Genomic DNA, 24,850 nt, shown 5'->3' with positions numbered 1-24,850 from the left:
TATACAGCCTCACCTCTCCAGTTCAGGTGCTTAAACATGGGCACCGTGTCTGCTTGGCCCAACCTCCTTCTTGCATGCCCTGCTGCAAGCAGATCTGCTGCTGGCACCACAGCCCCTTTGGAGCTGGAATCGAGCAGCTCACAGGGGAAGCTTTGCTCAGCCCATTCCTGCACAGGGCTTAAGGAGAAATGTGGGGGGAGCATGGGATGGCTGTTTGTGGGCACAATCACTAGGGCACACTCATAGGAAAATTCACAGAGCTGCCATAGTGTTACAGTTTTGGCAGCACACACACTATATAGGATCACAGAATCATGAAGGTTGGAAAGCCCACTAAGATCACCTAGTCTAGCCAGCAGCCCTGCCTGTGACTGCTCTCGATATGTCACAAACTCAGTGTGACATTTACCCTTTTCTTGAGCACCTCCAGGGATGGTGACTCCCTCATCTCCCTGGGCAGCCTGTGCCAATGCATCGCCACTTCTGAAATATTCCCTAATATCCACTTAATGCCTTCTGTCACGCAGATAACCTTGTGAAGACTTGGGTTTTACTTGTCTGCTTCTAACCAATAAAGCAAAAGGCACAGCTCTAACATCCAAGTGTTTTCTACACCGATTTCCTAACCCCTCTTTGAAGGCGTGGGATTGTAAGGCCTTCTCCTCCACAGGGCTCTATTTAGCCCGAAAGAAAAATGTTTTTCTTCCTCATCTGAAGACTGATGGACTCCATACTGAACCAAATAACTGAGCATGTCCAATGTTATCCCAATTAAAATCTAACAAAGGTTAAGGAACTAAAACTCATCTCACACTCATGGCAGTCGTATTCCTACTGGTTTAACGACGTGCCAAATGGGATGACCTTCTCACTTACGACATATAATTGATAAGGAAACAGTAACAGGAATTTTCCAACTGCTAGAAACAAAGCAGATCCCAGAAAAGAAAGTTTTTTATTCATACCCCTCTGTCTCATTTCTACAAATCCCCTGCCACACCGCTAACGTGGTACCAGGGGCAGAAAGCCCCACTGTTCTCAACCTGCCATGCCTCAGTGACCCAAAAGCTTCTGCACTGAGTCACTGACGTTGCTTCCACTTGCCAGGAAGAGCATATAATTGCTCACTGCCAGCATTTCAACCATGTTCCTAAGAACTGGGAATGCTGTCAGGACATTCGGAATATTCAACTTCAAGTGCTGTTGCTGACAGTTTCCATTTTAGGCCCGGTTACATCCATGCCCACACTGAAGGAGCAGAAATGCCTTCCTGTTAAGATAGCAGCCCTGCTTTTGGGAGGCCACGAAAAGCCTCCAAAATGGGGCTTAGGCACCTACTACCTGTTTTCATTTTTATCAAATTGCAGTAGCTAGTACTAGTGTTTAATCCTTTCTAACTGTTGTGCCTTTGAAGGCACCTCAGGTTTCTGCTGGGACAAGTCAACAGCACTCTTGAAAGAAAGTTTCTTTTTTAAAAGCTCTGTCTTACCTGATCCAAATCCAGCAAATGCTTTACTCCCACTGACTGTGGCTGTGCCAGAAATTCGAGACTGGACATGGAAGAGGAAGGTGACTTTTAAAGGAATTTGGAGTTTGGGTTTGTTTTGCTGACATAATAAAGAAAACAGTTAAGCTTTTCCTCATTTATTTGTAAAGGTTGTTCATTTCCTTTTTATATTTCATTGGAAAAAATGGGAGGAAATTCAGATTCTCACACCCTTAGCGTTGGGAAAATTCATTAGCAATCCCAGAAAACGTTTTTGTCACAAACATTGTTAGACATTTTAAAACGAAACAGCAATTCTACAATATCCTGTTCTACTGATTGTTTTCTATGCTTAATCATAAAATCATAGGTTGGAAAAGACCTCTAAATCATCCAGGCCAACCATCCACCTACCACCAATATTGCCCACTAAACCACGTCCCTCAGTGCCACATCTCCATGTTTCTTTAACACCTCCAGGGATGGCGACTCCACCACCTCCCTGGGCAGCCTGTGAGAGTGCCTGTCCACTCTTCCAGAGAAGTTTTTCCTAATGTCCAACTTGAAACTCCCCTGGTGCAACTTGATATTACCAGCTCTCCGGCTACTCCACAGTCAGAACATCTTCCTAAATTTCTAACAGTACAGGGGAAAGATAGGCTTTTTTATGTGTGTGTGTGTTAGTATTTCAAGTTATCCTTATGCATGCCACAAAAAAAAGAAAAAGAAAAAAAAAGTAAAAACAAATATGAAAATCCCTTAATCCACGAGACTTTGTTTGTTTAGCATTTTTAGTTTAGCCTCAAGGTTCATGGCCAAGATAGGAAACCAGACAAATTTTTTGGCTGGCTCTACTGCAGAGTACCAGGTTAACTGTGGGAAGATAAATAATCCTCCATAGTTTTTCCATCTTGTCGTATGTATTGCATACATATCTATTATCAGACAGAAACACAGAGCTTATAAATGACTCCAATCACTTTGATCTCGGTGCCTGATGAGGTGTCTAAAACAAATGAGTATTGTTTCCTTGAAATGGAGGTTAACAAAATTGCTCTGGAAGAGCCCAGGGAGGCAACAGGTCTTTGCCAGTGGCACACGCTGAACACTCAGCCAGCTAAGGGCAGCTCAGGTGGGCTAAAGAGAAAAGGAAACAGTTAAAAGGAAAAATAAAAAAGAAAGAGCAACATAAAAGGATTTAAAAAATCATGCTAAATGCAGACGATACAGGTTTCATTCTCACTGATTACTGCACAAGGCATTACAAGTCAGTACCTTAAAGGTGATGGCAGTCAATCTGGTAATGACTGCCCTGAAAGGAAATGGGCCCACTCCTAACTGCTCTGCAGAACTGAGCGTGCAAATGTGTACCTTGCAAACATGGGGAAATTGAGCTGGTTAATCTGGCAAGTGCAATACTGTTCAGAAGAGCCTTGTTGCTCACCTGTCTCAGCCAAAACTGTTGCTCTGGGCACAGCCACACAAACAGCCTGCTGCCCAATCCAACCCAGTCTGCACGTTGCCAGCCCGGAAATAGGAGGAAGCAGCATCGAGCCAGGCTTGGGACAGTGTCCTGTCTCATTGCTTAAGGAAATTTGTATGTTGTAAGATGGAGAGCAGAGACACTACCACCAAGCTGTTATATTAAAGGCATCTGAAGGGATTTTGTGAAATCTACACCAGCACAGCAGAGGACACCCGAAGCTCCCTGTGATTTTGCCTCTCCCTCTCTGCTTACAGCAGCACAGCCTCTTCCAGCAAAGGCAGAAGGTGAAGCCAGATGGATCTGGGGCTCAACTGACCACCAAACACACACTGTCAGCATGCAATAGGAGGTTTGCAAAGCAAAATAGCAATTGGTGACCATCCACTGCCCTCATGTACACATTTGGGAAAGTTATTCCTACTTCTAGTTGGGTCCTCGGGACCAAAGAGTCCAGATGGCTCTATTGCATCTCTGGTGGGACTTACATGTGGGAAATGGAGATCAGAAGATTAGCAGTGGAAGTGCCCCCCATGCTACGCTGAGCCACCGATGAAGAAAGACAGGCCTGTATTTCTTTTTCATTCCCCATGATAAAGATGAATTTACCACATCATTCAATATAGAAATATGTTTTCTTTTCAGGTAAGGCATTACAACTATAATTAGCAAGCAGATCTGGACACAAGAAATTCCTCCGGGGGACCACACACAAGATTAAATATGGGAGCTATTAAAGGTCAAGGCACAGGAAGGCATAGGCAGGAAAGTAAATCACTGTAGCCTGCAGATTTGATTGCATAACGGCGGAAAGCACTGGGTAGCTGGGACTCTCAGCATTCAAGGTAAAGAAATGATTATTTTTGTTCACAGGAAGAGCTTGTTAATATACCCAGACCCTGTTAAATTGAACCATGTCTATCTGCTTCTCCAAGGTGAAATCAGTGGCCTTAAATTATTATCACAAGCCAATAGTCGGAGATGCTTGAGATCATTAGCATAAATCCCCTGGACAAACTTAAAAAGCACAGAGAAATTAGCAGAGAAACAAGCTTTCAGTAATTACCCCAGGAATTTAGTAATTTTATTTTGCTTTTATGTACACTTGAAAAACCATGGGGGTCATCTCACCAAAGGACCATTAAACAGATCATTACAGCTCTGGTCCTTCAGGGGAAGGGAAAGGCTCCGAGCACTGCATAGAGACCAGGCAGATGCCTTCTTCCAGACCATCCTATTTCTCACATCCTCAGTGGTTCTCTCCATACCAACCAGGCTTGAGCTGTGGTGTCATAAATCATCCTGATTTGGCTGGGTGACTGAAATTCCCACATTAATGTGGCACTATGACCACAGAGCCAAGCCATGGATATAACAGTTCCAAACACCTGAATGTGGTATGATTCCTAGGTACTGGAAAGAGAGTACATTTGAACAAACAATGGTGGCTCTTAGTGCAGCAGGTGTCAAGTTTTTGTTGATGGTGATGGTTTCAAACTGAGGTTCCTGAGCATCTCAGTGAAAAGGAGCATAGAATAACCTACTGTAGGGGAGCTCCTTTAGGAGGGGGCTGAACTAGATGAGCTCCAGAAGCCCCTTCCAACCTCTATGATTCTGTGCTAATATCAGTGGCTTATTTAAGGCTTATTCCACTGAACTTTGCTGAGTGTTTTGATGATGTTTATTACCTACTCATCCTTGAGACATCTTTTAGTTTTGACTTCCTAGGCAAATTAGGGTATCTACTCATCTTACCTTTTAAGGAGGCATTTGAAGGAGCACCAAGGAATGGTTGAAGTCTTCCTCTGATACAATGAGACTTCTGCTGTTCACTGCAGATATAACACATGTCAAGAGTAGCTCTTTAAAAAAACCTATGCTGCAAATCAGAATTTCTACTGACTTCGGGAATCTCTCTTGAGTAACAGTAAATAAGAATGACCTTGTTATACAGCCAGCAGGCAGATCTTATTCAGGGTGCAGGGAAGCAGCACGCACTGAAGATGTTCTGTTCTTTACGTCACCATATCCTCACTGAGTGACTCAGTACAAGGTTTGGATTAGATCAGTATGGTATTCTTCACTACAGCCAAAAGCAGATGACTGCGTGGAAGTATGAAAATATTTGTTGAATATTCTCCTTCCAGCAACTTGTAGCTCAAGGACTTCCCAGACTGTAAGAGGCGTCTTTAACAAACCCTGATAGATTCCTCTTTCATGAGTCTAGCTGTATCTCCTTGACTCCATGTAAATAAATTTTTAGCATCCACGACATCCTTACATGAATCAAATTTAGTCTCCAAATATCTATGACTAACCAATCCTTTAAGCAGATCCATTTATGTTTGAACTCCCACTGCAATACTTACTATTAATTTGTCATCATTAACTTTCACTGCTGTTATTTTTACTCTCAGAGGTGTGTTCTACAAATGGCTGTCCAGAAACCTGGGCACGTGATTTTCCTTCACTTTAAATTCTCATTGGATTCAAATAGTTTCATAACAACAGAATGTAAAAGGGTTACAAGGAAGATCAGAAATATAGTAAGGGCTGAAAAATTGGATCGGGGGTTTAAGAATGAACCAAAGAACCGGTGCAATATGGAAAGTAACTGACTACACGCAGTCCAGATGTTGCTGTTGGGATGTAAAATAAGAATATAGATAACAAGTCACAGTAAAATCCCTCCCTCTTCATGACTGAGGGGTTCAAACTGTCACAATTAAGAGCACATAGTGATTGATGGGAAATGTGGTTGACACACGCGTGTGTACACACATGCACACGCCCAAACAGTCAGGAATCCCTGATGAGATTACTGACACATATCTAAGAGAAAAATGCTTTTTCTGTACTCTGTATTAAATCTAACAACCACAGGGATCGGTCATTTACAGTCTCTTTTCATTAGGTAATGCCTAAGTGCCCCCTGAGCGTGCTGTGTTTTCCTGACCTTAAATTACAGGCTGCCTTGTGTACTCCACTGGAGCAAGCTCAGCTACAATGCAGAAGTATCAGTTTCAATTAATATATTTCTTCAGATCCAGCCAAAATCGCTGCTGCCTGAGCTAGGCCTTAAATACTGTGTGTGAATTAGCTTTACTAAAAATGTAGCACACAACTAATATGAACAGATGATTCACCATTCATTTGTGAAACACCCAAATTAGTGAAATCAGCATTTTAACTGAGACCCAAATAGTGATGTATATAGAGTTCCATGTTATTAGTGCTGTACCATACAACAAGCAGAAGGTTATGCAAAACAAGCAGAAGCTTCTAGAGCTACAGAGATATCCACTGTAAGCCCTAATTACCAAAGAAAATATCTTCACAGGGCTTAAATTTAACTCTACTGCTCTCCAGATCTCCGGATGAGCTAGCTGTTATTAATGTCAAAAGGTGATGCCTGTCAGCCAAGAACTACACCGGAGTCCGTAATTGAATTTCTAGAGTTGTCAAGAGGAGTCTAATAAAATAGCTGCTACTGGGAGTGATGCATGCGAAAAAAAAGCTCTGGTCTGGCAAGATGCAAAGTATGTTGTGTGGTTTCCCAATGTCATTTCAAATAATATGTTCAATTTTTCTGAGCTGCATTTGCCTGGTATTCTTCTCCCGTATAATAATGATTCATTATATATAATTTATTCAAAGACTATCACTCACCTCTAAGTGCCTATAAATATTACTGGAGCTAGACATCTGCATTGTAAAACAAATGCATAACACGGGGATTTATGAAGGATCCTTTTACATCAGTTCCTTGATTGAAAAGAGATTTTTCTGAAGTAAAACAGACCTTGAAATCATCTTAAAAATCTGCCACAGGAAACAATTAACAGCTCTTCCTTCCCTGTGTTGGCTGGGTAATTTGACAATTTAGGGAAGAGTTGAGGACCAAATATTCCTTGCTCAGGTTAAATGGATAATGCTATACTGCTGTTTCATCAGTATTACTGGGAACGTTCCCATGGTTATAACAGCCATGCATAATATCTGCCCTCCCACTGCTTTGCAAAAGCGTGAGCCATTTCTTAGTGGTGGTGGCAGGCTGACAGATGCCACTGCCATGAGGAAAGGTGAAAGCAAAATATAATCCCGTCTGGAACAAAGGCTGCAGACTGTGGCACCACATAAGTGTTAAGGAAGGGGTGTGGGATGCTGGCAAATTGGTATGTGAGTATGTAGCAATTCTAAATCCAATGCGAGATGACAATACTCAGCCAGGATACAGCGAGGCATGGGAAGCTGGTATTGTAGTGATGTCCTGACCTGGCTTGCTGCCTCCCTCACTGGGTGGGTGTTCAGTGTAGAAAACAGACCGAGGCGTATTTGTTCTCTTCTGTGCCAATGAGAATTAGAAATCACAAATTTAAGTTCCAGTAAGGAACAGTTATATCGGACAGCAAGAAAAGATTTCTAATAGGATGGCCAAGAACTATAACAGAACCCCCATGGAGGCTATGACATCTCCAGCACTCTGTCCAGCCACACTTTTACAGGCAGGTTAGAAAAATGACTATGAGAGAGAACATACAGGTATAATTACAGCCGCTGCAAGAAAAATTCACTGGCCATGCTCAAAGATCTCTTCAGTCTGCCTACGTTCAGTCACCTTTTTCAGCTCTGGCCCCTGCCAAACGTTACAGCAGCAACCTCTTACCAGTAACACCCTGTCCACAACAGTAAGAGTTGCTACCAGTGGGACACAGGCCAGACATTCTGGCTTTAGGCAGGACAAACTGGTCTTCACAGACCCCTGCCAGGTCTGCATTCTCTTATTTTGCTAACTTGCTAGAAGAAATCTTAACAATTTTCCTGTGTTGAACCTTCATTAGGGCTGAAGATCTGCACTCAGTCTGAAGATTGTTAAATTCATGACCCTCCATATGGCAGCTTTAGCAGTGTTCAGGTCAAGTGCCAGGCTGCAGGCCAAAAATACAGAAATACAATCAGTTTCCTGCACAGTGCTCCATCAAGTGGAGATGAAGATTCCTCAGCACTCAGTTAAATATGCAGTGGTTGGTTCATGATACCAGGCTGTGCAACAGGAAGGCTGTCCTGACTTCAGTCCTCTGCTACTCTCTCCAATGTCTGTGGCAAGTCATTTGTTCTTTCCTTTGTGCCTTTGCTCTCCATCTGCAGAATGGGATTAAACAAGCTTCCTAATTGCATCAGGACTCCGTGAGAACAGACAGGATCAGGTACTTCCTTTGTCCATGTACAGTCTTACCATTAGCTGCTCTGAAAGGAAATAGGAGCATAGTTACATTCCTGGTTTCATAGTTATTTGCACAGGGTTTTAGCTCAGCTTGCACTTTAATTCCATGGAATCCATCCTTTAAATCCAATCTGCTGCTTTTGCACAACCTAGAGAACAAACCTAGAGAACGGTAATTTCTGCAGGTTAGCAGATTTTTTTTATTGTACTGAAACATATTTTACATAGGCAATGGTTACACTGTACTTGTTCCATCACTAAAATACTATTATAATATTTTCCATTGACTTAAAAAAAAGAGAAATAATAAAAAAGATAATTTCATTTATTTTATATATATATATATAATGCTTTCTATTCCTTTTGTTCTATATTATAAAGGCAAATTTGGGGATAGTGATGTGGCTTAAATATATTAACATTTTCCCTCTGGGCCTTCACATTCGGATATGAAGCATGTGGAATGAGTTCAGGAATCTCCACCTGACAACATATCAACCCACAATGGGTGTAAATTCAGCCATTCAACCAGAGTGCTTGAGGTGGGGAAGAGTAGTATGGAACTCCTATTCTAACACGCTTTTCTTACTTTTCCTGCACATTAAATTTTCTCCGGTACATTTTCTTCCTATGTTTTTATTTTGGATAATCCCAAGTTTGTCCTCCCTTTAAAGATTGCCACAGTAAGGAACATATCGCTGCTGATGAAATATTTAATGATGTATGAAATATTTAATAATTCTAATGTAGTGGAATTAATCACCATGGATCCTGCTTGAACTCATGGGAGAAGGGAAGGAAAAGAGAGAGAGTTACTGCAGACACCAAGTCAGAGTTCATCTATTAGGACACCTGCAGTGAATCAACTCCTGCAGAAATCTCTTTCCTTTTGCTAAGTACAGCAGAAATCCAGGAAGACATGTCTAGAAAAAAAAAATAGCCCTTGTGTATCTTGTGTAGGTTCAGAAGAGTCTCACAGCATTCACATCTCCTACATGCTGCAACTTATGTGTATGTCTGGAGCTGCACCCTTAGCCATCTTCAGCCATTTGTTATCTCCCCCAGGGGCCAGAGATGCATAGTGTCTACTGTGCCATTCCACAAGTTCTCCTCTAAGCTGGCATTTATGCAACAAAGGCAGCAGAACAGTCAGGTTTAGCTGGGATTTCAGTATTTCTCTGAACTAGAGAGGAACTGCTAATCATACTTAACAGTTACTGGCTATAAATTACTGTAACGCCAGACAAGAAGGCTGCTATAAAAATGCACAGGAAAAAATCAACATTACCTTTCCAGTGAGCTGAAATGCCTAAAATGACAGGAAAAGCATCCTGTCCTCCCTGACCATTTGTTGGATATTGTTCATACTTGCCAACTTGCCATTTGTGCAATACAATTACGTAGTCTGGATTAAACTGGACAAAATTTATTATGCTGATACTAAAATAGCAGTGGCACAATCTGTAGTGCTGTGCCCTTGTCCATACTTTCTAAAGCCCTGAAAGTCTAAGGCAACAATGCACTACAACTGCACTGTTTTGAAAACATGACGTTGAGCCTTTGATAGCCAAATTTGGTGCTCTCTGAATCGTGGCACACAAAAGAGCACAGTGGCAATAAGGAGATCCAGCCAATTCCAGATAGTGTCATTTGAGCTCACAAGGAATTTGGGCCAAGAAGGTATTGATTGCATATTAAAAATAGATCTATTTAGAAAAGACTTGTATCTTGGTCATTGATGGATTCATTTTCCTGGATATACTGGAGAATGTCCACTTCATTCATTGTCTGAATTTTGTCTTCCTTTGGCTTTGCCAGCGGAGATGAATTTGTGTTCCAGGGCAAAACTGCTGTCTTCTGAGGCAATGGTGGTTTTGGTGGTACCTTAGGTTTGGGTTTGGAGGTTAATTTCAAGAGTTTTTCTAAATCATCTTCAACTCTGGAATGAAAAGAAAACACCAGAAACTCCTCAGTGACTCAGCTTTGGAATTCTGGAACTGCTTCTTCTTTGCAGGGTTTTTCAACTCATCACGTAAACTAATTTATTTTACAGCATGATTTCAACCTAAAAACAAATTGAAATTATGAAAATAAGAAGAATGTGACATTAGTTTTGGGGAAAAAAAAAAAAAAAGCTTTTGATTTGTTACAGGATAGCTTGCTTTTCCAAGAGCTGAGTTTCTGTGGGATAGCAAACATTTTCATCTGCTGCTCTGCTTTCCTCTTTCCCTTCCCCAAGACAGACACGCTCAGTCACGAGAAACTGGAAAACATAATGGCTTTAGAAGCACTGCATTTATATCTGATTCCAAGAAATTGAGGGAGTTTTGCAATCTGTGACTGTGTACAACAATTATTTTTTGGTGACCATTTTTCACAATTTCATAGTGACAGAACCAGAACATCTGGAACAGTTAAGATTGATTTCTACCTTGACTGTTTGACCTTATCAAAGGCACAGCATGCTGCGTGCACCCAACTCTGCTCTCATTGCAGCTGTTAAAGAATTTGAAAGCACCCTTACAACAGACAGTGGTGTGACTCCAAGAGATGGCTACCTTACCTTTAGGAAGTAGATATGTGAAGGAAAGATAAAGTAAGGTGTGATACACCATATCTCTGAAAGAGGAAGTACAGAGATGTACTTCAAAAAGATATGAATGAAAAGATGTGAATGTAAAGATGTGGTGAAAAGATGACAAGGAGGAATGGTTTTAAACTAAAACAGGGAAAGCTTAGGTTAGATATTAGGAGGAAGTTTTTCACACAGAGGGTGGTGAGGCACTGGAACAGGTTGCCCAAGGAGGCTGTGGATGCCCCATCCCTGCAGGCATTCAAGGCCAGGCTGGATGTGGCTCTGGGCAGCCTGGTCTGCTGGTTGGTGACCCTGCACATAGCAGGGGGTTGTAACCAGATCATCATTGTGGTCCTTTACAACCCAGGCCATTCTATGATTCTGTGATTCCAAGTAAAATTAACATAGCTGGAGAAGTCTTAACAGGCCATGGCAACTTTTGCTCTGAATTCAAACAGCGTCTCGTCTTGGTACGCTGAGCACAGTGGTCAAACCAAATGCCATCTGGAGTAAACACAGTTGTTGATTTCCCAAAGGCTTCACTGATCAATCACTGTTAAGCAGTCAAAACCCAAATGGTAATTCATGCAGATAATCAGCTCTGTAGTGACTGGCTACAGAAGTGAAACCCCTGATAAAATGCATACCTCATATATGCTTACAAAATACGGGATTTGCAAAATCCTTATTGCACCATATAAAAACTAAAGAAAGCTTAACTGTAAGAAGTGTGAGCAAAAACATGCATGAGGGACCAGGAGGAACATGAGGGACCAGGTTTGTAATGTGACAGCATCTCCATGCCAGACTCCAGCTCTGGGATATGCTTACTCGATGACTGCAGTGTCTGAAGCAGTAAAACAATCTAGCTGCTTGTTTACAAGCACTGATACAAGAACTGTTTTTACCAAACTTCAACATCAACAGAAACAGCTCATTAAAAAGCTGTAACAGCGCCTGTAGTAAAACTCTTTCTGCCACAGCCTAAGATAGGGCAGCCCAACAGGATATGAACTACATGATGAAAATTAAGGTACAGAAGTTATTCCAACAGGACTGGAATTTTCTTCTGAGCTAAAGTTCCCCTTGAGTAGTTTTACTTTGTTCATTCTTACAGGACTTGTGAGGATAAGAAAGTCTTGTCAAGTGAACCTTAAATGAGAAAGGAGACTGCTGTACCTGTGCAGCCCACACTCTTGCCTACAGCACTACATCAGGAGGTGGCACAGTGTTCCCAGCAGGAAGGATGAGCTGGATGTTTGCTGTTTGTAACAGCTTTCTTGAAGTCAGAGCTTTCTGTAACTGTCAAATAAAACCAAATATGGTCAGCTGAAGCCACCTTGTAAAATCAACTGCCTGGTCACTAATAGATACATCTGGGAAATACCTAACCAAATAAACACATGGACAGAGCACACACACTGTCTCAGAACTCTGCACTATGAGCTCTACGTGGTACACTCTGTATTCCATGTGCTTCTGTTGTTGTCTAGCTCAGATTTCAACCCTCAAGTAATTCTGGAGACTATATTCTGTTTTAATTTCATAATAAGATTTATGATGTCTTTTGGGTCCCATGACTCCCTGTAGGTGTTATATCCCACCTAACTTACAAAACACATTGTGAGTATCTTGCTTCCTTCTGAATCTCTCATTTACAGAGAAGAAATTAATTCATTTAAGCCCAGATATTTGCTGCAAACTGTGATATCCAAGAGATATCACACCTGTGATCACATTGTCAAGACATGTTCTTGTTCTCTATGCTGCATAACAAACAGGACATGTTACAGCTCGTATTTTTGAAGCCTACTTTTCTTTAGCTAATCTGATGCCTCCCAGGTTGGCATAAACAAATACTGAATGAATCAGTGTCCACGTCATAAAGTTTTGGTCAGAAACAACAGAAACCATAATAAGCAGATGGACAGTGCAGACATACACATACAGATTGCATGAAGCCGGCATGATTTTGAGCCAGCTGAAGTGTTTGAGGCGGGCAGCTGATCTGCCAAGCAGGGGCAGCAGTAGACACAGCTGATTAACCTGATCAGAAGTCACAGCTTGCTGAATTACCTACTCCTTCGTGTCTGTGCTTAATTAATGTCTGTGCTAACCACAGCAACAAAACCTCAGTCACAAAACACCTCCAAAAGATGCAGCTCAGATACTTTTTTTCTTGCTGTGTCGTTGGCAATATGCTTGCTGGTCATCAATTCTGTAGATCTGATTTGTCAGTCTGGAAACTGAGAGTGTAAAGCTGCATTTCTGGCCTGGATTTTTGAAAGAGCTCTGCAAGAGAGAAAAGCCTTCTACAGGGGACACAGCAAATAATGTGATCTTTGTTTCAAAACCTGCTTTTCATGCTGCAGCATTAGGCAAACTGTTTCATCCACTGCTGATTGATCATGTGAGACACAATTGTCTTTGGAAAACTAAAGAGGTAAAATGCAAAATGCCTCAGGCAGAAATAGAAACAAGGACTCCTATTTCTTGAGAAGCAAATGAATTGTTACAGTGCGTAACTACCACCATATTTAACTCCAGGCGAGGAGGAGGTAGAAGAAGAACATCAAGCAAATATTCTAAAAGTAACAAGCAGATGAAAGGAAGAACCTTCCTGCTTCCATCCTCCATTTTGTTACAGACAATCAGGTACAGAATCCATGTAATTAATCATTCTCTAATTATTCTCTCTCTCTCTTTTTTTTTTTTTTCAATGGAAATGCAGCACCAAGTTGTTTAAAATTCCTGCCATACTGTTGTGCTGATTCACAGACTTTTTTTTTTTCGGTGGAAAATCTCATTGTTTCTGGACAGAAAGCAATCAAAACCCCTATTAAAGGAAAACTGCCACAAAGCCCTACAGTATAATTGCTGGCATGTGGACTTCAAGAGTGAAAGACTTCTGAGCTGCAGACAAAGATATAGCTGCCATCAGAACATCAGCATTTTAGATGTCACTTCTCGTCTTCCATTCTGTCTGCACAAAACTTCTGGGACAAGAACAACAATCCGTGCATGCAGCATCTAGCATGATGAGAGCAGTGACCTCTTCAACCTGCCAGGAATGCTCTAATGAGGAGAATTAGTAATGAAAGCAAGAGACAAAGACTGCTATAATTTGCTAAAGTATCCAAAAGGATCAAAATGGAAGCTGCATTATGCAACTCACAACAGCTCTTGCAGAACAGACTTTTTATCTTTCTGTATCTTACTACAATTATTTTGTCTGGTGTTAATTCTGTGCACAACATACTCTTTACTGAAGTGTTGGGGGAGAGATGTAAAATCACATATTTGATAGAGAAAAGGCTTTGAAGTATCATTACATCTAGAATGGGCAATAGAGACAGTATGGCCTTGGCAATCACATAGGCTGGAGTTAACAGGAGGGGACAGCACAGGGGCTGTGTAGGAGGTACTGTCCACTGCTCCCGCTTTCCCTTGCAGTCCATTCCAGGTAAGTTCCTATTGATACTTTAAACAGTGCCAGAAGATGTATCTGGAACACAAGAGCACTGTTAAACTGTTAGAAAAACCCCCAGCACAGTTTTGGTCTGGGTTAGATGAGCCCTCTTCCAAAAAGCTTCCAGGCGTAGCTTGTAGACTGGCAAAAGACAGGGACCATTGCAGCTGCAAGTAGTCTATTTGTTCTAGAACTGATGAGTCCAAAGCATGGATGCAGCCTGACAGTGCTGCCTGCCCTAGGGCTGGAGAACAGGCTCATTAGTACACCTAAGTCCTACGCTTGTATACTCACAAGAAGCTCCCTGAGGGTAACAGCCTACTGATTAGGTCACCCACCCAAGAAAGGAGACAGTTGTTTTTACAATCTGAACCAGAGAGCTGGTTACATTTTTCCCTACCCTGAAGAAGCTCAAGCTTTTTTCTCTGCCTTCTCTAAACAGTTCCCTTGTCACCAGCCTATGGCACAGTTGGGAGAACAGTTTCTGGGTGTCTATGGCTGTCAAAAATGCAAGTATGCTGGGGCAAAATGTTTGAAATCTGCTGACTTGAACCTAGCAAAAAGGTCTCTTGTTATAGTTAGACGGACTAGGAATTTAGGTCACTACTCTGCTTTGTTTCACAAAACACATACATGTAACTAAGAGCAAGGCAAGAATTAATGTTTCCTATCTGGCAATAGCCTTTCTATTCTGTTGGCCAAGCTCACTTGGTAGCTCTTCCACTGTTGGTAGGTAGCATTATTATGCACCATGGGAAAAATGTTAGGAACAAAATAAATGTTGGAAAACCATTACAGAAAGTGTTCTTGGGCAGCAAAGAGAACACATCAAAATGGAGGAAAAAAACGAGTGTAGTTATTGATTTTTTTGCTGAAAGCTACTGCAGCAGAACAAGATTATTTCCCCTTTGCCAGATCCCAGCAAGCCACAGAAACTGCCCTGGAGTGGTCAGGAAATTTCTTAGTCACTTGTTGCAGCCTCCTCTACCACCGGTCCACAACCCAAACAATCCTCTGCCCAAGGATCTAGATTTAAACCCTCTAGTTTTTCAAAGCTCTTCTACCTGTGGTTCTGCTCTCCTTCCCTTAGTACAATGAGAAAGTATTTCACATGATATGCAGCTGGAGGTAGTGCTCCACATCACTTCTGGTTAGTCTTAAGGTCTCAGTGTTGGCCTTTGAATTCAGTGCCTGCCAGTGGCCTGCTGAATGAAGAACATACAAACTCTGCTTTAAGGATGTTTCTTGCCAAACCTTAACCTAACAAACCTGCTTGGGAAGCTATATAGACTGAACGGTGCTAGAAATGGTCATTGTTAGGATGCAGTTTCACAAACACCTTAAACCTCTAACAATATCATGCTCCAGAAAGAGCACTTGCATCACTTGCAGCTGTACATAGAGATTAGCCTGTAGATACAGACAACGTGTATCTTTTAAGAGCATGGACTGAATAAGGCAGCTTCAGCACAAAAGTAAGAGCTGGATGGTCCCAAGATGACACTATTCTCAGCACTAGAAAAAGACAAATCTTATGCTGACAGCTGCTTCCTTCCATTTCAACACCCTATTCATTATCAAAGGTGAAGCAAATTGAATCTCTCCTAAATGGCTGCTCAGACAACTCTGATAATTATTTCAGGTTAAGATGTGTGGTAATTTACGTAATTCCGTGGGCCACTGAGCTTCTTCAACATTCAGACAATCAATTCTAGCACTGATTTTTCACAAAAGCTTGATCCATCACACCAGGCAGGCATGATTTAGATTAACAAGGCAGAAGAGGTCAGCTGCAGTCCTTTTGCATGGAAACTTACTTTGCACATCTGTCTAGCTAGCTAGACAGAGATGAGGAAACAAGATGGCATCATGTATGAGTTTGCAGGATACTGGTTTCTGTAGCAGGAACTTTGATAATAAAAGGCTGAATGCATCCAGAAGGAATCTGGATGTGATTCCAGAAGGAATATGGTGTGATGCAAGCCAGCAAATGAGAAAAGCATAATCCTAAATCCCTTTCCAAGGGTAATTTTTCTAACACTTGAGAAAGGGTTGGTCAGTTAACCTTTCAACTTACTGCAGTTGACCACATTGTACCTTGGAAGAGTTGAAAACAATGGAACCCTGGACTTGTTAGAGGTGTTTGGGTTCCTCTGTATTCCTGTGGAGAAGAGATCAGCCAAAAAGATTTGGTTACCTATCGCTCTCTTCTGCAAAGTGAAGGATGTGCCTTTCTTCTGTGAAGGCAGTACATTGGTATTTGACCTTGCTGGCTCCTGCCACAGCAATGTATCTCTTTTCCACAAGTTCTGGAGAGATGTGTAAATACAAGTACCTCACTGAAGTATTACGGCAGACCCAAGAGTAGGAAGGAGTGCCTTTGTCTATGATGAGTGAGGTAGCTCACCTTGTTTCTCCATCACCATCACATAACATTTGTTGGTTGGCAGAGAAATTAGGAACCAGTTGATGCTGGTCAGTGGACCGGAAGAGGGAAGATATTTGTTTGAAAAGATGTGGATGTTTTGCCATAAAAAAACCACAAACCTTTCATTGCACTTGCAGAGAATTTGGCCTTTCTCAAACTTCAACACTCCTTAAAGTGCATAATTCTACTTAAAATAGTAATTCTTTTATTTGAGCATGCATCCAGAGATAGCACAGTCTTTCATCTGCAATGAGAGCACTTATCATATTCTCTTCTCCCTTATGTTGTGACATATGTTGTGACATGCAGAGCCCACACACATTTTGCAGGCTCATTTGTCTCTGTAACAGTCACTTCCTCGTAAGTTTCAAGTCACTGCTGGGGGAGATTACTCTTGTACAGGCAATGCTGTGGTGCAACTGCTCCTACAACTGCTCAAGTATTACAAGGATCACAAAGGACTAGATTGCTCCTGCGTTCCCCTCTGACCATCAGCTTTTTCCCATCTCTGCTTTGCAAGGAGAAGGTTCTGCCCTTTTCTGCCTTGTACAGTGCTCCCCTATTTCTGCCCATCATTCACTGGAAAGTACATTTTCCAGTAAGGCAAACACTTGTCAGACCTATCACATGTATACGAGTAGACTGTGTGGTACATGCAGATGTGCACTAAGTCAGTCAAGAGCTACCACATCTGCTTTATTTAGCTAACTCATCTGTGCACAACGAACACGTACAGATAACACTGTGAGCTAGGTTTATCAGGGCAATTTCAGAGAGTATTAGGCATCTAAATAGGTCAAGTTTGCTTGTTCCTCTGGGACAGTGAGGAGTTGCCTCTGAACTCCTGTAGCAACTTTCCCATTGAACAGCAGGCATGATTTTCTGCTTCATTACATGTATTCGCTTCCAGTTGGATCTTGATGACTTGCCAGCTACCGAAAGCATTGGGACAAATCATGAATAAATGAAAACAACTAGAATTTGTAAGAAACAGAATCTTTTCTCATGGTTTTCTGTTATCATCTGGGTGTGCTGCTAACACTGATGACCCCGAACCAATTTAAAAGCATAGTCTATTGGTCTTGGAGTAGACTTCAGAGACCTTTCTTCACCACAGAGAAAGGGAAAACATACAGTGCAAAGGACATTAACACTCAATTGGAGAAACTCTTTCCACTAGCAACTAATGAATACAATGACTGCATGAAAACAGGCACTTCTAGCCATATAAGCTATCTGAATGCATGGTGAGATGGCTAGCAGAAGAGAAAGCACACATGAAAACACTGCAAGCACAGAATGCTTGCTTCCAGTATACCACAGTACTGAATTAGGTCATGTCCTTCCCTATCAGCTTTCATAAACGTCAGGTGGGCTGCCAGGATATAATGTGAGATGGCACCTAACCCAATTTAACCTCTGTTTAAATTAAGCCAGTTATTAGTGCTGAGATAGTTAGCACTTTTGTATGGGTAAAAAGCAATACTTGCAAAATTATCTGCTTCAGGAGAGGAAACCACACACTGCTTTTCTCCCTTGGGTTTAGTACCTACTGTTGAAATCATACATCCTAACAGAAGTTTGCTGGGAAGAACTGCTGCTTGAAATAGGTTGGCCTCATCCTTCAGATGTTGGCCTGAGATCCAGACAGTGTGAATTTGACTCTTTACTGCAGCACAGATTCCCTGGTGATGCCAGTCTTTTGGAGAACTGGCATCCTGCTTGTTATCTCGATTATCAGTGCAGGCAAACTAGCCTTGTGAGAGTCAAGTCAGGAATAAAACATGTGGTGTTGATGCTATGTTCCTGTGCTACATTTACAAGGGAGCAGGCAAGTGTAAGAGCCTCTCTAAAGCAGAATTCCTCTTTTCTTTCCTGGGTGTTAATCTCAACTCAGTTTTTTGCTTTTTGTACTGGAAGCTATTTTTAACCCCCATGTACTGCTCAGAGAAAGCAGAAGTGCCATGTTAGAAAACAGATACCTTAGCAGTTCCTCAGTGTCTTCCTCAGGACCTGTGCTTGGAATGTGCTCCCTTTTCTCACAGGCAGCTGGCAGGAGCAGTGAGTCGCCCAATCTCACCACTCCACCAAGGTCTGGATCTTCAAATAATTTCACATCTGGAAAGGGAAACCAGTAAAAGGTGTAGTTAAACTGTACTACACAGAACAATAATCACAGTAATACTAACCAGGAATCTGAATAAAGGGATGAAAAACATGCAGACAGTTCCTTTGATACAATGATTTCCAATCCACAAAGTACTAGGAAACACATCAGTAATATGTTATGTTCTCAGGAACTGGTAAATCTGCTTTTCTTCTTGCACATAGGTCACACTACTCTTGCCACTGTCATGACAGCCAGCTACCAAAAATCTATATTACCCAAACCCAAAATGTAAACAGTGAACAGCTAGGGGAACTACAACAGTATAGTCCAAACTGTATTTATCTTGTTTAAGTGATTCTAGATGATTCTGCCCTGGCTTTGACTTAACGCTTTAACATAAAATTTGCCTTAACATTTCCAAGACATAATCTAACCTGTATACTCTGCATCACTATATTTTAAAAATACAATCATACACAAGCTTTAGACAAAACAAACTCTCTATACACAAATATAGCAAAGGTTTACTCTCTTTTATCTTCTTCTTGGGACCAAGTGATGGGAAATCTTTCTCTGGGCCAAACAATCCCTCATTTGGGTCTGCTTCCTCTTCGAAAGTGATTAATTTGTGCTTCTCTTCCTTGGCTGGAGGAGCAGATGCCTTCTTTGCTTTTTTAGTTCTAAAAACATAAGAGACAAGAAGATCAACTGCAATTCTTCATTTAACAAGAAAGATTTATGGCTAAGAAAGTCCCATATGCTGAAAATAGATGGGAGTCTGGGAAAGTATTAGAGGAAGGTACATATACACATCTGTTAGTCACAGGCAGAAACAAGATGTGGAGCTGGGTAGTCAGCATGACACACTCTAACTGTACTCACACTTAGGTACTACCAAGGAACTCAATGAGAAGTGGAAGATTAGGGCTAAAAATGCCATACTGCAAAAACTATCACTTGATCACATTTGTTTTTAACAGTTTTACTTCTCTCACAGAGGAAGCTTAAAATAAGGAAGAGCAGCAACTTCAGCAGTACTGTCATAGATAGACAGAGAAGGGATGGCTTGAAAAACTGCACTGATCCCTTTTGCCCTGCTTCCAGTCACTGACTCTGTGTTTGACATCTACGTAATACTTTTCATCACAGTGTCAGCCATTTTATGAGAACACCCTGCTCCTCAAAAAAGAGTCTACATCACCCTTAGGTTGAAGAAAGTAGGGATTGGAAGACAGTTTTTTGGATAGACTGCAACCTGCAGAATTTACAAATGTCACTCAGTACTTCCCCAAACCAAGGGTAGGATTAACTGACTCTAAATTCAGCCTTCTACACTTGGACAGTGAGACAAAGTAGATTTTTAGGCTTCTTTACTCAATGGAAAGAGACAGAACATTCCCACAGCACAACTAATCCCCTCACCTCAACACTGATATTTGGATACTGAAGATCTGCTCCTCCCTTCCCATTGGATAGAGAAGGAGGCTGAAAACTGCTTTGGATTAGAGGTATCATTCGAACACTGCTTAAACAAGGACAGGAACAAAAAACATGCATCTAATGCTCTCGTATATAGGAATTACATTCCACTAGCCACTGCAAGGCAGCTTTCAAGTAGGGCAGCTAGAGAAAATTTTGAGAACAGAAACCTTTGGATGAAAAGTCCAATCCAAACTAAGCTGGGATAGAATTCTTCAGGACAGCACATCCTTCCCAAGAACTGGCCGTATTTTAGAGATCTTGATTCCTAGCATAAATGGTCTCAGCACCTCTAAGGTAGCCCCTTAGAGAGCCTCTTAAACGGAAGATCTGATCTTCTTTGCTGAGAGTGGGTCATGTTTCAGCCTCGAGCAAACCCAATTATCAGCACTTAACATGCCAGAGTCATCAAAACTGCAAACTAAGGTTGAAAGATTACACATACATTCCAGCTACATAAAAGAACCTTGTAAAATTCTTGTCTGAATACAGCTACATGCAGAGTGGAGTCCAGTTACTTTCAGTTATTTCCACAAGTTTATTATCAACAAAACAGAACTTAACGGATGATGTTACTTTGCTACCATCACTTTGTCTCCTGGCAACAGGAAAGGCCACACTTCAGAGGCCTAACAGCAAGCCTCATGCAGAACTGAAATACAGACTTATTTGGAAATACAGCAACAATACACCAAAGGTATCTGCAGTTGACGGTGATAGTGTGCTGATCTATTTAAAGTACAACCTCCCTCCTTTTTTAAACACTTCCATGGCTTTGCTTTTTTCTATGTATATTCTTTATGGATATGCTTTGAGTGACTTCTGAATTTGAGCTTTTGAGAAGTAGAATCCAAGCACTTGTCTCAAACCAAAGCATTTGTGAAAGAGCCTTCTTCCAAAAATGTACACAAAGTAAAGTAGTATTACCTACAAGCCAGACAGCTTTCAGTACATATTTCCACTCAAAGTTATTGCTTTATTAACTATGGCAAGAAATCTATCACTCTGATGAGCTTAAACATTACAGGAAAAGGTAAAAAATGAGATTAGTTATATAGAACACAAGAAGAACATTAAAAATGAATTGTAGAGAGCTGGCCAATTGATTCAAAGTAGAATTAGTAGACACAAAACAATCCAATCTACTGGGGACAGAACAATTTTTGCAGGTTTTGTGCTTTACATTGTATTCTTTGAAGTGACTGATAGCATAGATGAAGATTTGCCAACCCATGGAGTACCAAAAAGCCTCTGGCAAGATACCTTGCTTGTGCAAGTGTGACTGCAGCTCTCCTGATGCCTAAGGAACTTACACATGAGCTAACGCATGTCCAAGCAACAGCTCTCCACCCCACTGAAGTTAGCAAGGAGTATATCAACAATTAACTGACAATTAGCTGACATAGCAGCAGAGAGTATCAGCATGGTGGGAAACATCAAGGGAAGGGTGGAGAACCATCAAACAACACCATAAAGGAATAAGATGTAGAACAAAATGAATAGGACTCACAGGCCTTAGTAATAACCCTCTGTTGAATCTAGCCATCAGACCAGCCTACAGACAGTCTTGCTTTTTATTTTGCCAAGAGACACCACTGACAGTTACGGGGCATGAGACCAAACCCACAGGGCCCAACTGCTACCAGCAGGAACATGAAGAAGTTGTTTTTCTGCCTCCAAGTCATTTCCCCTCAGTGCCCTTCTAAGGAAGCCACAGCTGGGCTGCCAAGTCATTCCAGCATATCCATACAGGGCCTCCGTGGAGGTCAGTCTCAAACCAGGAAACAAGATTCCCACGGTTCTGTATTTAGCAGTGCCCATCCAGGCTGTACGCTGGGAGCAGAGGGTAACAGACGAGAAAGGGGGTGTGAGAAGCCTGGAAATCTGTCTGGGGCTCTGCATTCACAATCAGCTTAGCTGGCCTGAGCGTGTGCTGCAAGTTGTGGCTCTGCCTGCCCATGCACTGGTGATGAGCCTACATGCTGGTGGGCATGCTGCAAGGATGGCCACCTCGAAGTTTGTGATGCTCCCAATCTTAGACATGCTGAAAATACCTGCATCCAGCTGCATAAAGTGATCCATATCACTGCTATTTCTGTGTTTGCTGGAACAAGTGAACGATGGAAAGATCACTGTAGTTAACTTCAAGAATCTTAATGAAAACCAAACCAGTCATAAACCTCCATCGAATGGAAGAGATTTCTGGAACTATGCTTATTTCCCCAACTGGACATGCTATTTTCTGTACATGAAGCACCACAAGAGTGCCTCTAGTAACACTGCAGTCTGCTGCCTTGAGCCAAAACTGTCTCACAAATAAATGTAAGTAAAGATTAGCCTCTGAATTGATGTGGACAAAAACTGGATGACCAAAAATTAGGAAATCTGAATGCTTCTAGTCAGGTTATTGGTACACTTGAAAATGCAGCTGAGATTCCCAGCCTCCATGTGATTGTCGCCAGTGAAAATGTCAGCAGAGCTCTGGATGCAGGAGATACTTTCAAAAGTAGCCCATTTATTCAGAGCAGTTCTCCTGTTATTGTTTACAGACACAATGCAGGTCACTTCTTTGGCAGCCTCTCTGTCTCACTGGCACATCAATAATGCAGAAAAGCTTTCTGGTCAGCTGCAGAGAACAGCAATGAGGATGACTAAGACACTCCATGTGCAATTGCTGTGTTTTGAAATGCTGGATCTCCACACCTAACTCTTGGTGACAGATAGCTTAAATCACAGAGCTGTGCTCTGCAACTCTGCATGGCTGCTGTGGTTGGCACAGAAGTCCCCAGCCCATTCTCACTACTGAGTTAAAATATATGCAGTACTGATCCTACTGTGTGTACTCATCCTTCTGTGCAGTCAGAGTAAATGCAATCTCAGAACACAGACAGACAAAAACGCTCTGAACTTACTGTCCTGAAAATATGACTCTTTCTTTTTACAGGAATAAGATTATGCTCCAGGAAAGGAATGGTACACATCAAAAAAAAAAAAAAAAAAAAAAAGACTTACTCAAAATACACATAGATTTTAGGAATCCATGCGATTTTACAAGGAAGCTCAGTGATACAAATGCACCCCAGCTCCTACACATCCTCGTTCAAGCTTGAACAAAAGATCTCCTGCTAAAGCAGCAGCAATATTAGCACATCTTCTTGAAAACCATTTCTGGGAAAACAAAGATCCTCTACACTAGCACACCCAGAAAACAAAATGTCATCTGCTGGTTTCTTTTCATTCAGCAGTGCTCATTTTCCTTAGCTGCCCGATAACAACACACAGGACAAAAGGGGTCATTCTCATCTGCTTTGGGCAAGGGATGCAGCACAGAAACTCGAAGGCAGCTAGCTCAGCACAGCCTGGCATGAAGCATTAAGCAACCGTGACAAGTGCTGGCCACAGGGATATTTCACCTCACACAGTAATCTTCCTCTTGTAGGCATTGTAGTGACTTACAGTGCTTTAAATGGCCCTGGCATGTCCCAAAATAAGATAGGGTTTAATAGATGGAGTAAATCTCCCATTAGCAATCATGTGGAAGAGGAACATGAAATTGCAGGGGAAGCTTCTCCTGCTCCATTAGGTGAGCTTTGGGCTATTGTTCCAACAGAGCAACAGACAGAAAGAAAGCATGAAGGACTACATCTTCAGCTCCCATCCACAGACCTGCTCTTGGGAAGAGAATTTTGGGCCCTGCACCCAGGAGAACCTATTCTTCAAATAAAAGAAGCCACACACAGTTTCTACAGCCTGTCCTTACACTTTCTGGTGATACCCTTTTTCAGTGTAATCCAAAAATGGGCAACAAGATCACAGATCGACAACTTTTGCTGTTTTCAACAATTTACAGACAACAAAAAACAAGTTTCAATATGACCAAATTAAACTACAGCAAGGTCACTGGTTCAGAACAAGACAGCCATAATAAAGTGGGTGCCAACAGCACCAATAATGCTGTGAAAAATCCAGAAATACAAGAGTTTGGGATTATATCTATAAAGCAGAAGAATGGTTCCCTCATGGTGCCTGACAGCAGTGAAACAGTTCTTATTCTAACATCCATGTTAATGCTGCATGTTTTCAAATACACGATACCAGGCAACATGCACAAGCATGTTTTGGGAAAAAATAAAAAGGCCAAGCATCTTTCTGCACCCTTGATATATCTACCCAACACATTTTAGACTTCAGGGAGGTTACAGAGGGCTCAAATTACAGCTAGTGTTAGGACAGCACATGGCAAGGAACAGCGGGCTGATGAACACTGCCATGATGCTGGGTAGAGCCAAAGATATATGAGATACAGTCAGTAATTAAAAGAGCATTCTGCTGCTAGATTATTGCCAGAATCATGTTGCTGCTTTGTTTTTTATGACATTAGGATTGGTTAATAATGGTACCTTATCCAAGGACAGAGACTTTCCACTTTTCTCCTCCAAAACAAGACCAGGACAACGGGAGCGCTGCTACCTACCATCTACTGACATGGAGCTCATGGCAGCATTGCTGAGACTTGCTTCTCTGCAGAGAGAGCCTTACTCAGGCTCTCAGGTGCATCGAGCAAGGAAGGATGAAACCAGAAGGCTTTCTTTTTGT

At 41.7% G+C, this 24,850-nt stretch overlaps 1 protein-coding gene across 3 annotated transcripts in view; it reads right to left on the bottom strand.

The window, feature by feature from the left end:
- Window positions 1–1,628: 1,628 nt before the first annotated feature.
- Window positions 1,629–24,850, bottom strand: part of HS1BP3 (HCLS1 binding protein 3) — a 49,712-nt gene continuing 26,490 nt past the window's right edge. The window contains exons 5-7 of one of the 3 annotated variants that reach the window (XM_048935074.1): window positions 19,304–19,455; window positions 18,648–18,783; window positions 1,629–8,216 (exon numbers count right to left, since the gene is read on the bottom strand). In XM_048935074.1, the coding sequence (XP_048791031.1) occupies window positions 8,147–8,216; window positions 18,648–18,783; window positions 19,304–19,455 (358 nt within the window). In that variant the 3' untranslated portion in view covers window positions 1,629–8,146. The other 2 variants (XM_048935073.1, XM_048935076.1) reach the window with 2 other exon arrangements.

The sequence above is a fragment of the Lagopus muta genome, chromosome 2 (assembly GCF_023343835.1).
Source record: "Lagopus muta isolate bLagMut1 chromosome 2, bLagMut1 primary, whole genome shotgun sequence".
Taxonomy (NCBI): domain Eukaryota; kingdom Metazoa; phylum Chordata; class Aves; order Galliformes; family Phasianidae; genus Lagopus; species Lagopus muta.
The sequence above is the reverse complement of the archived record's forward strand: the minus strand, read 5'-3'. Positions and strand labels throughout refer to the sequence as shown.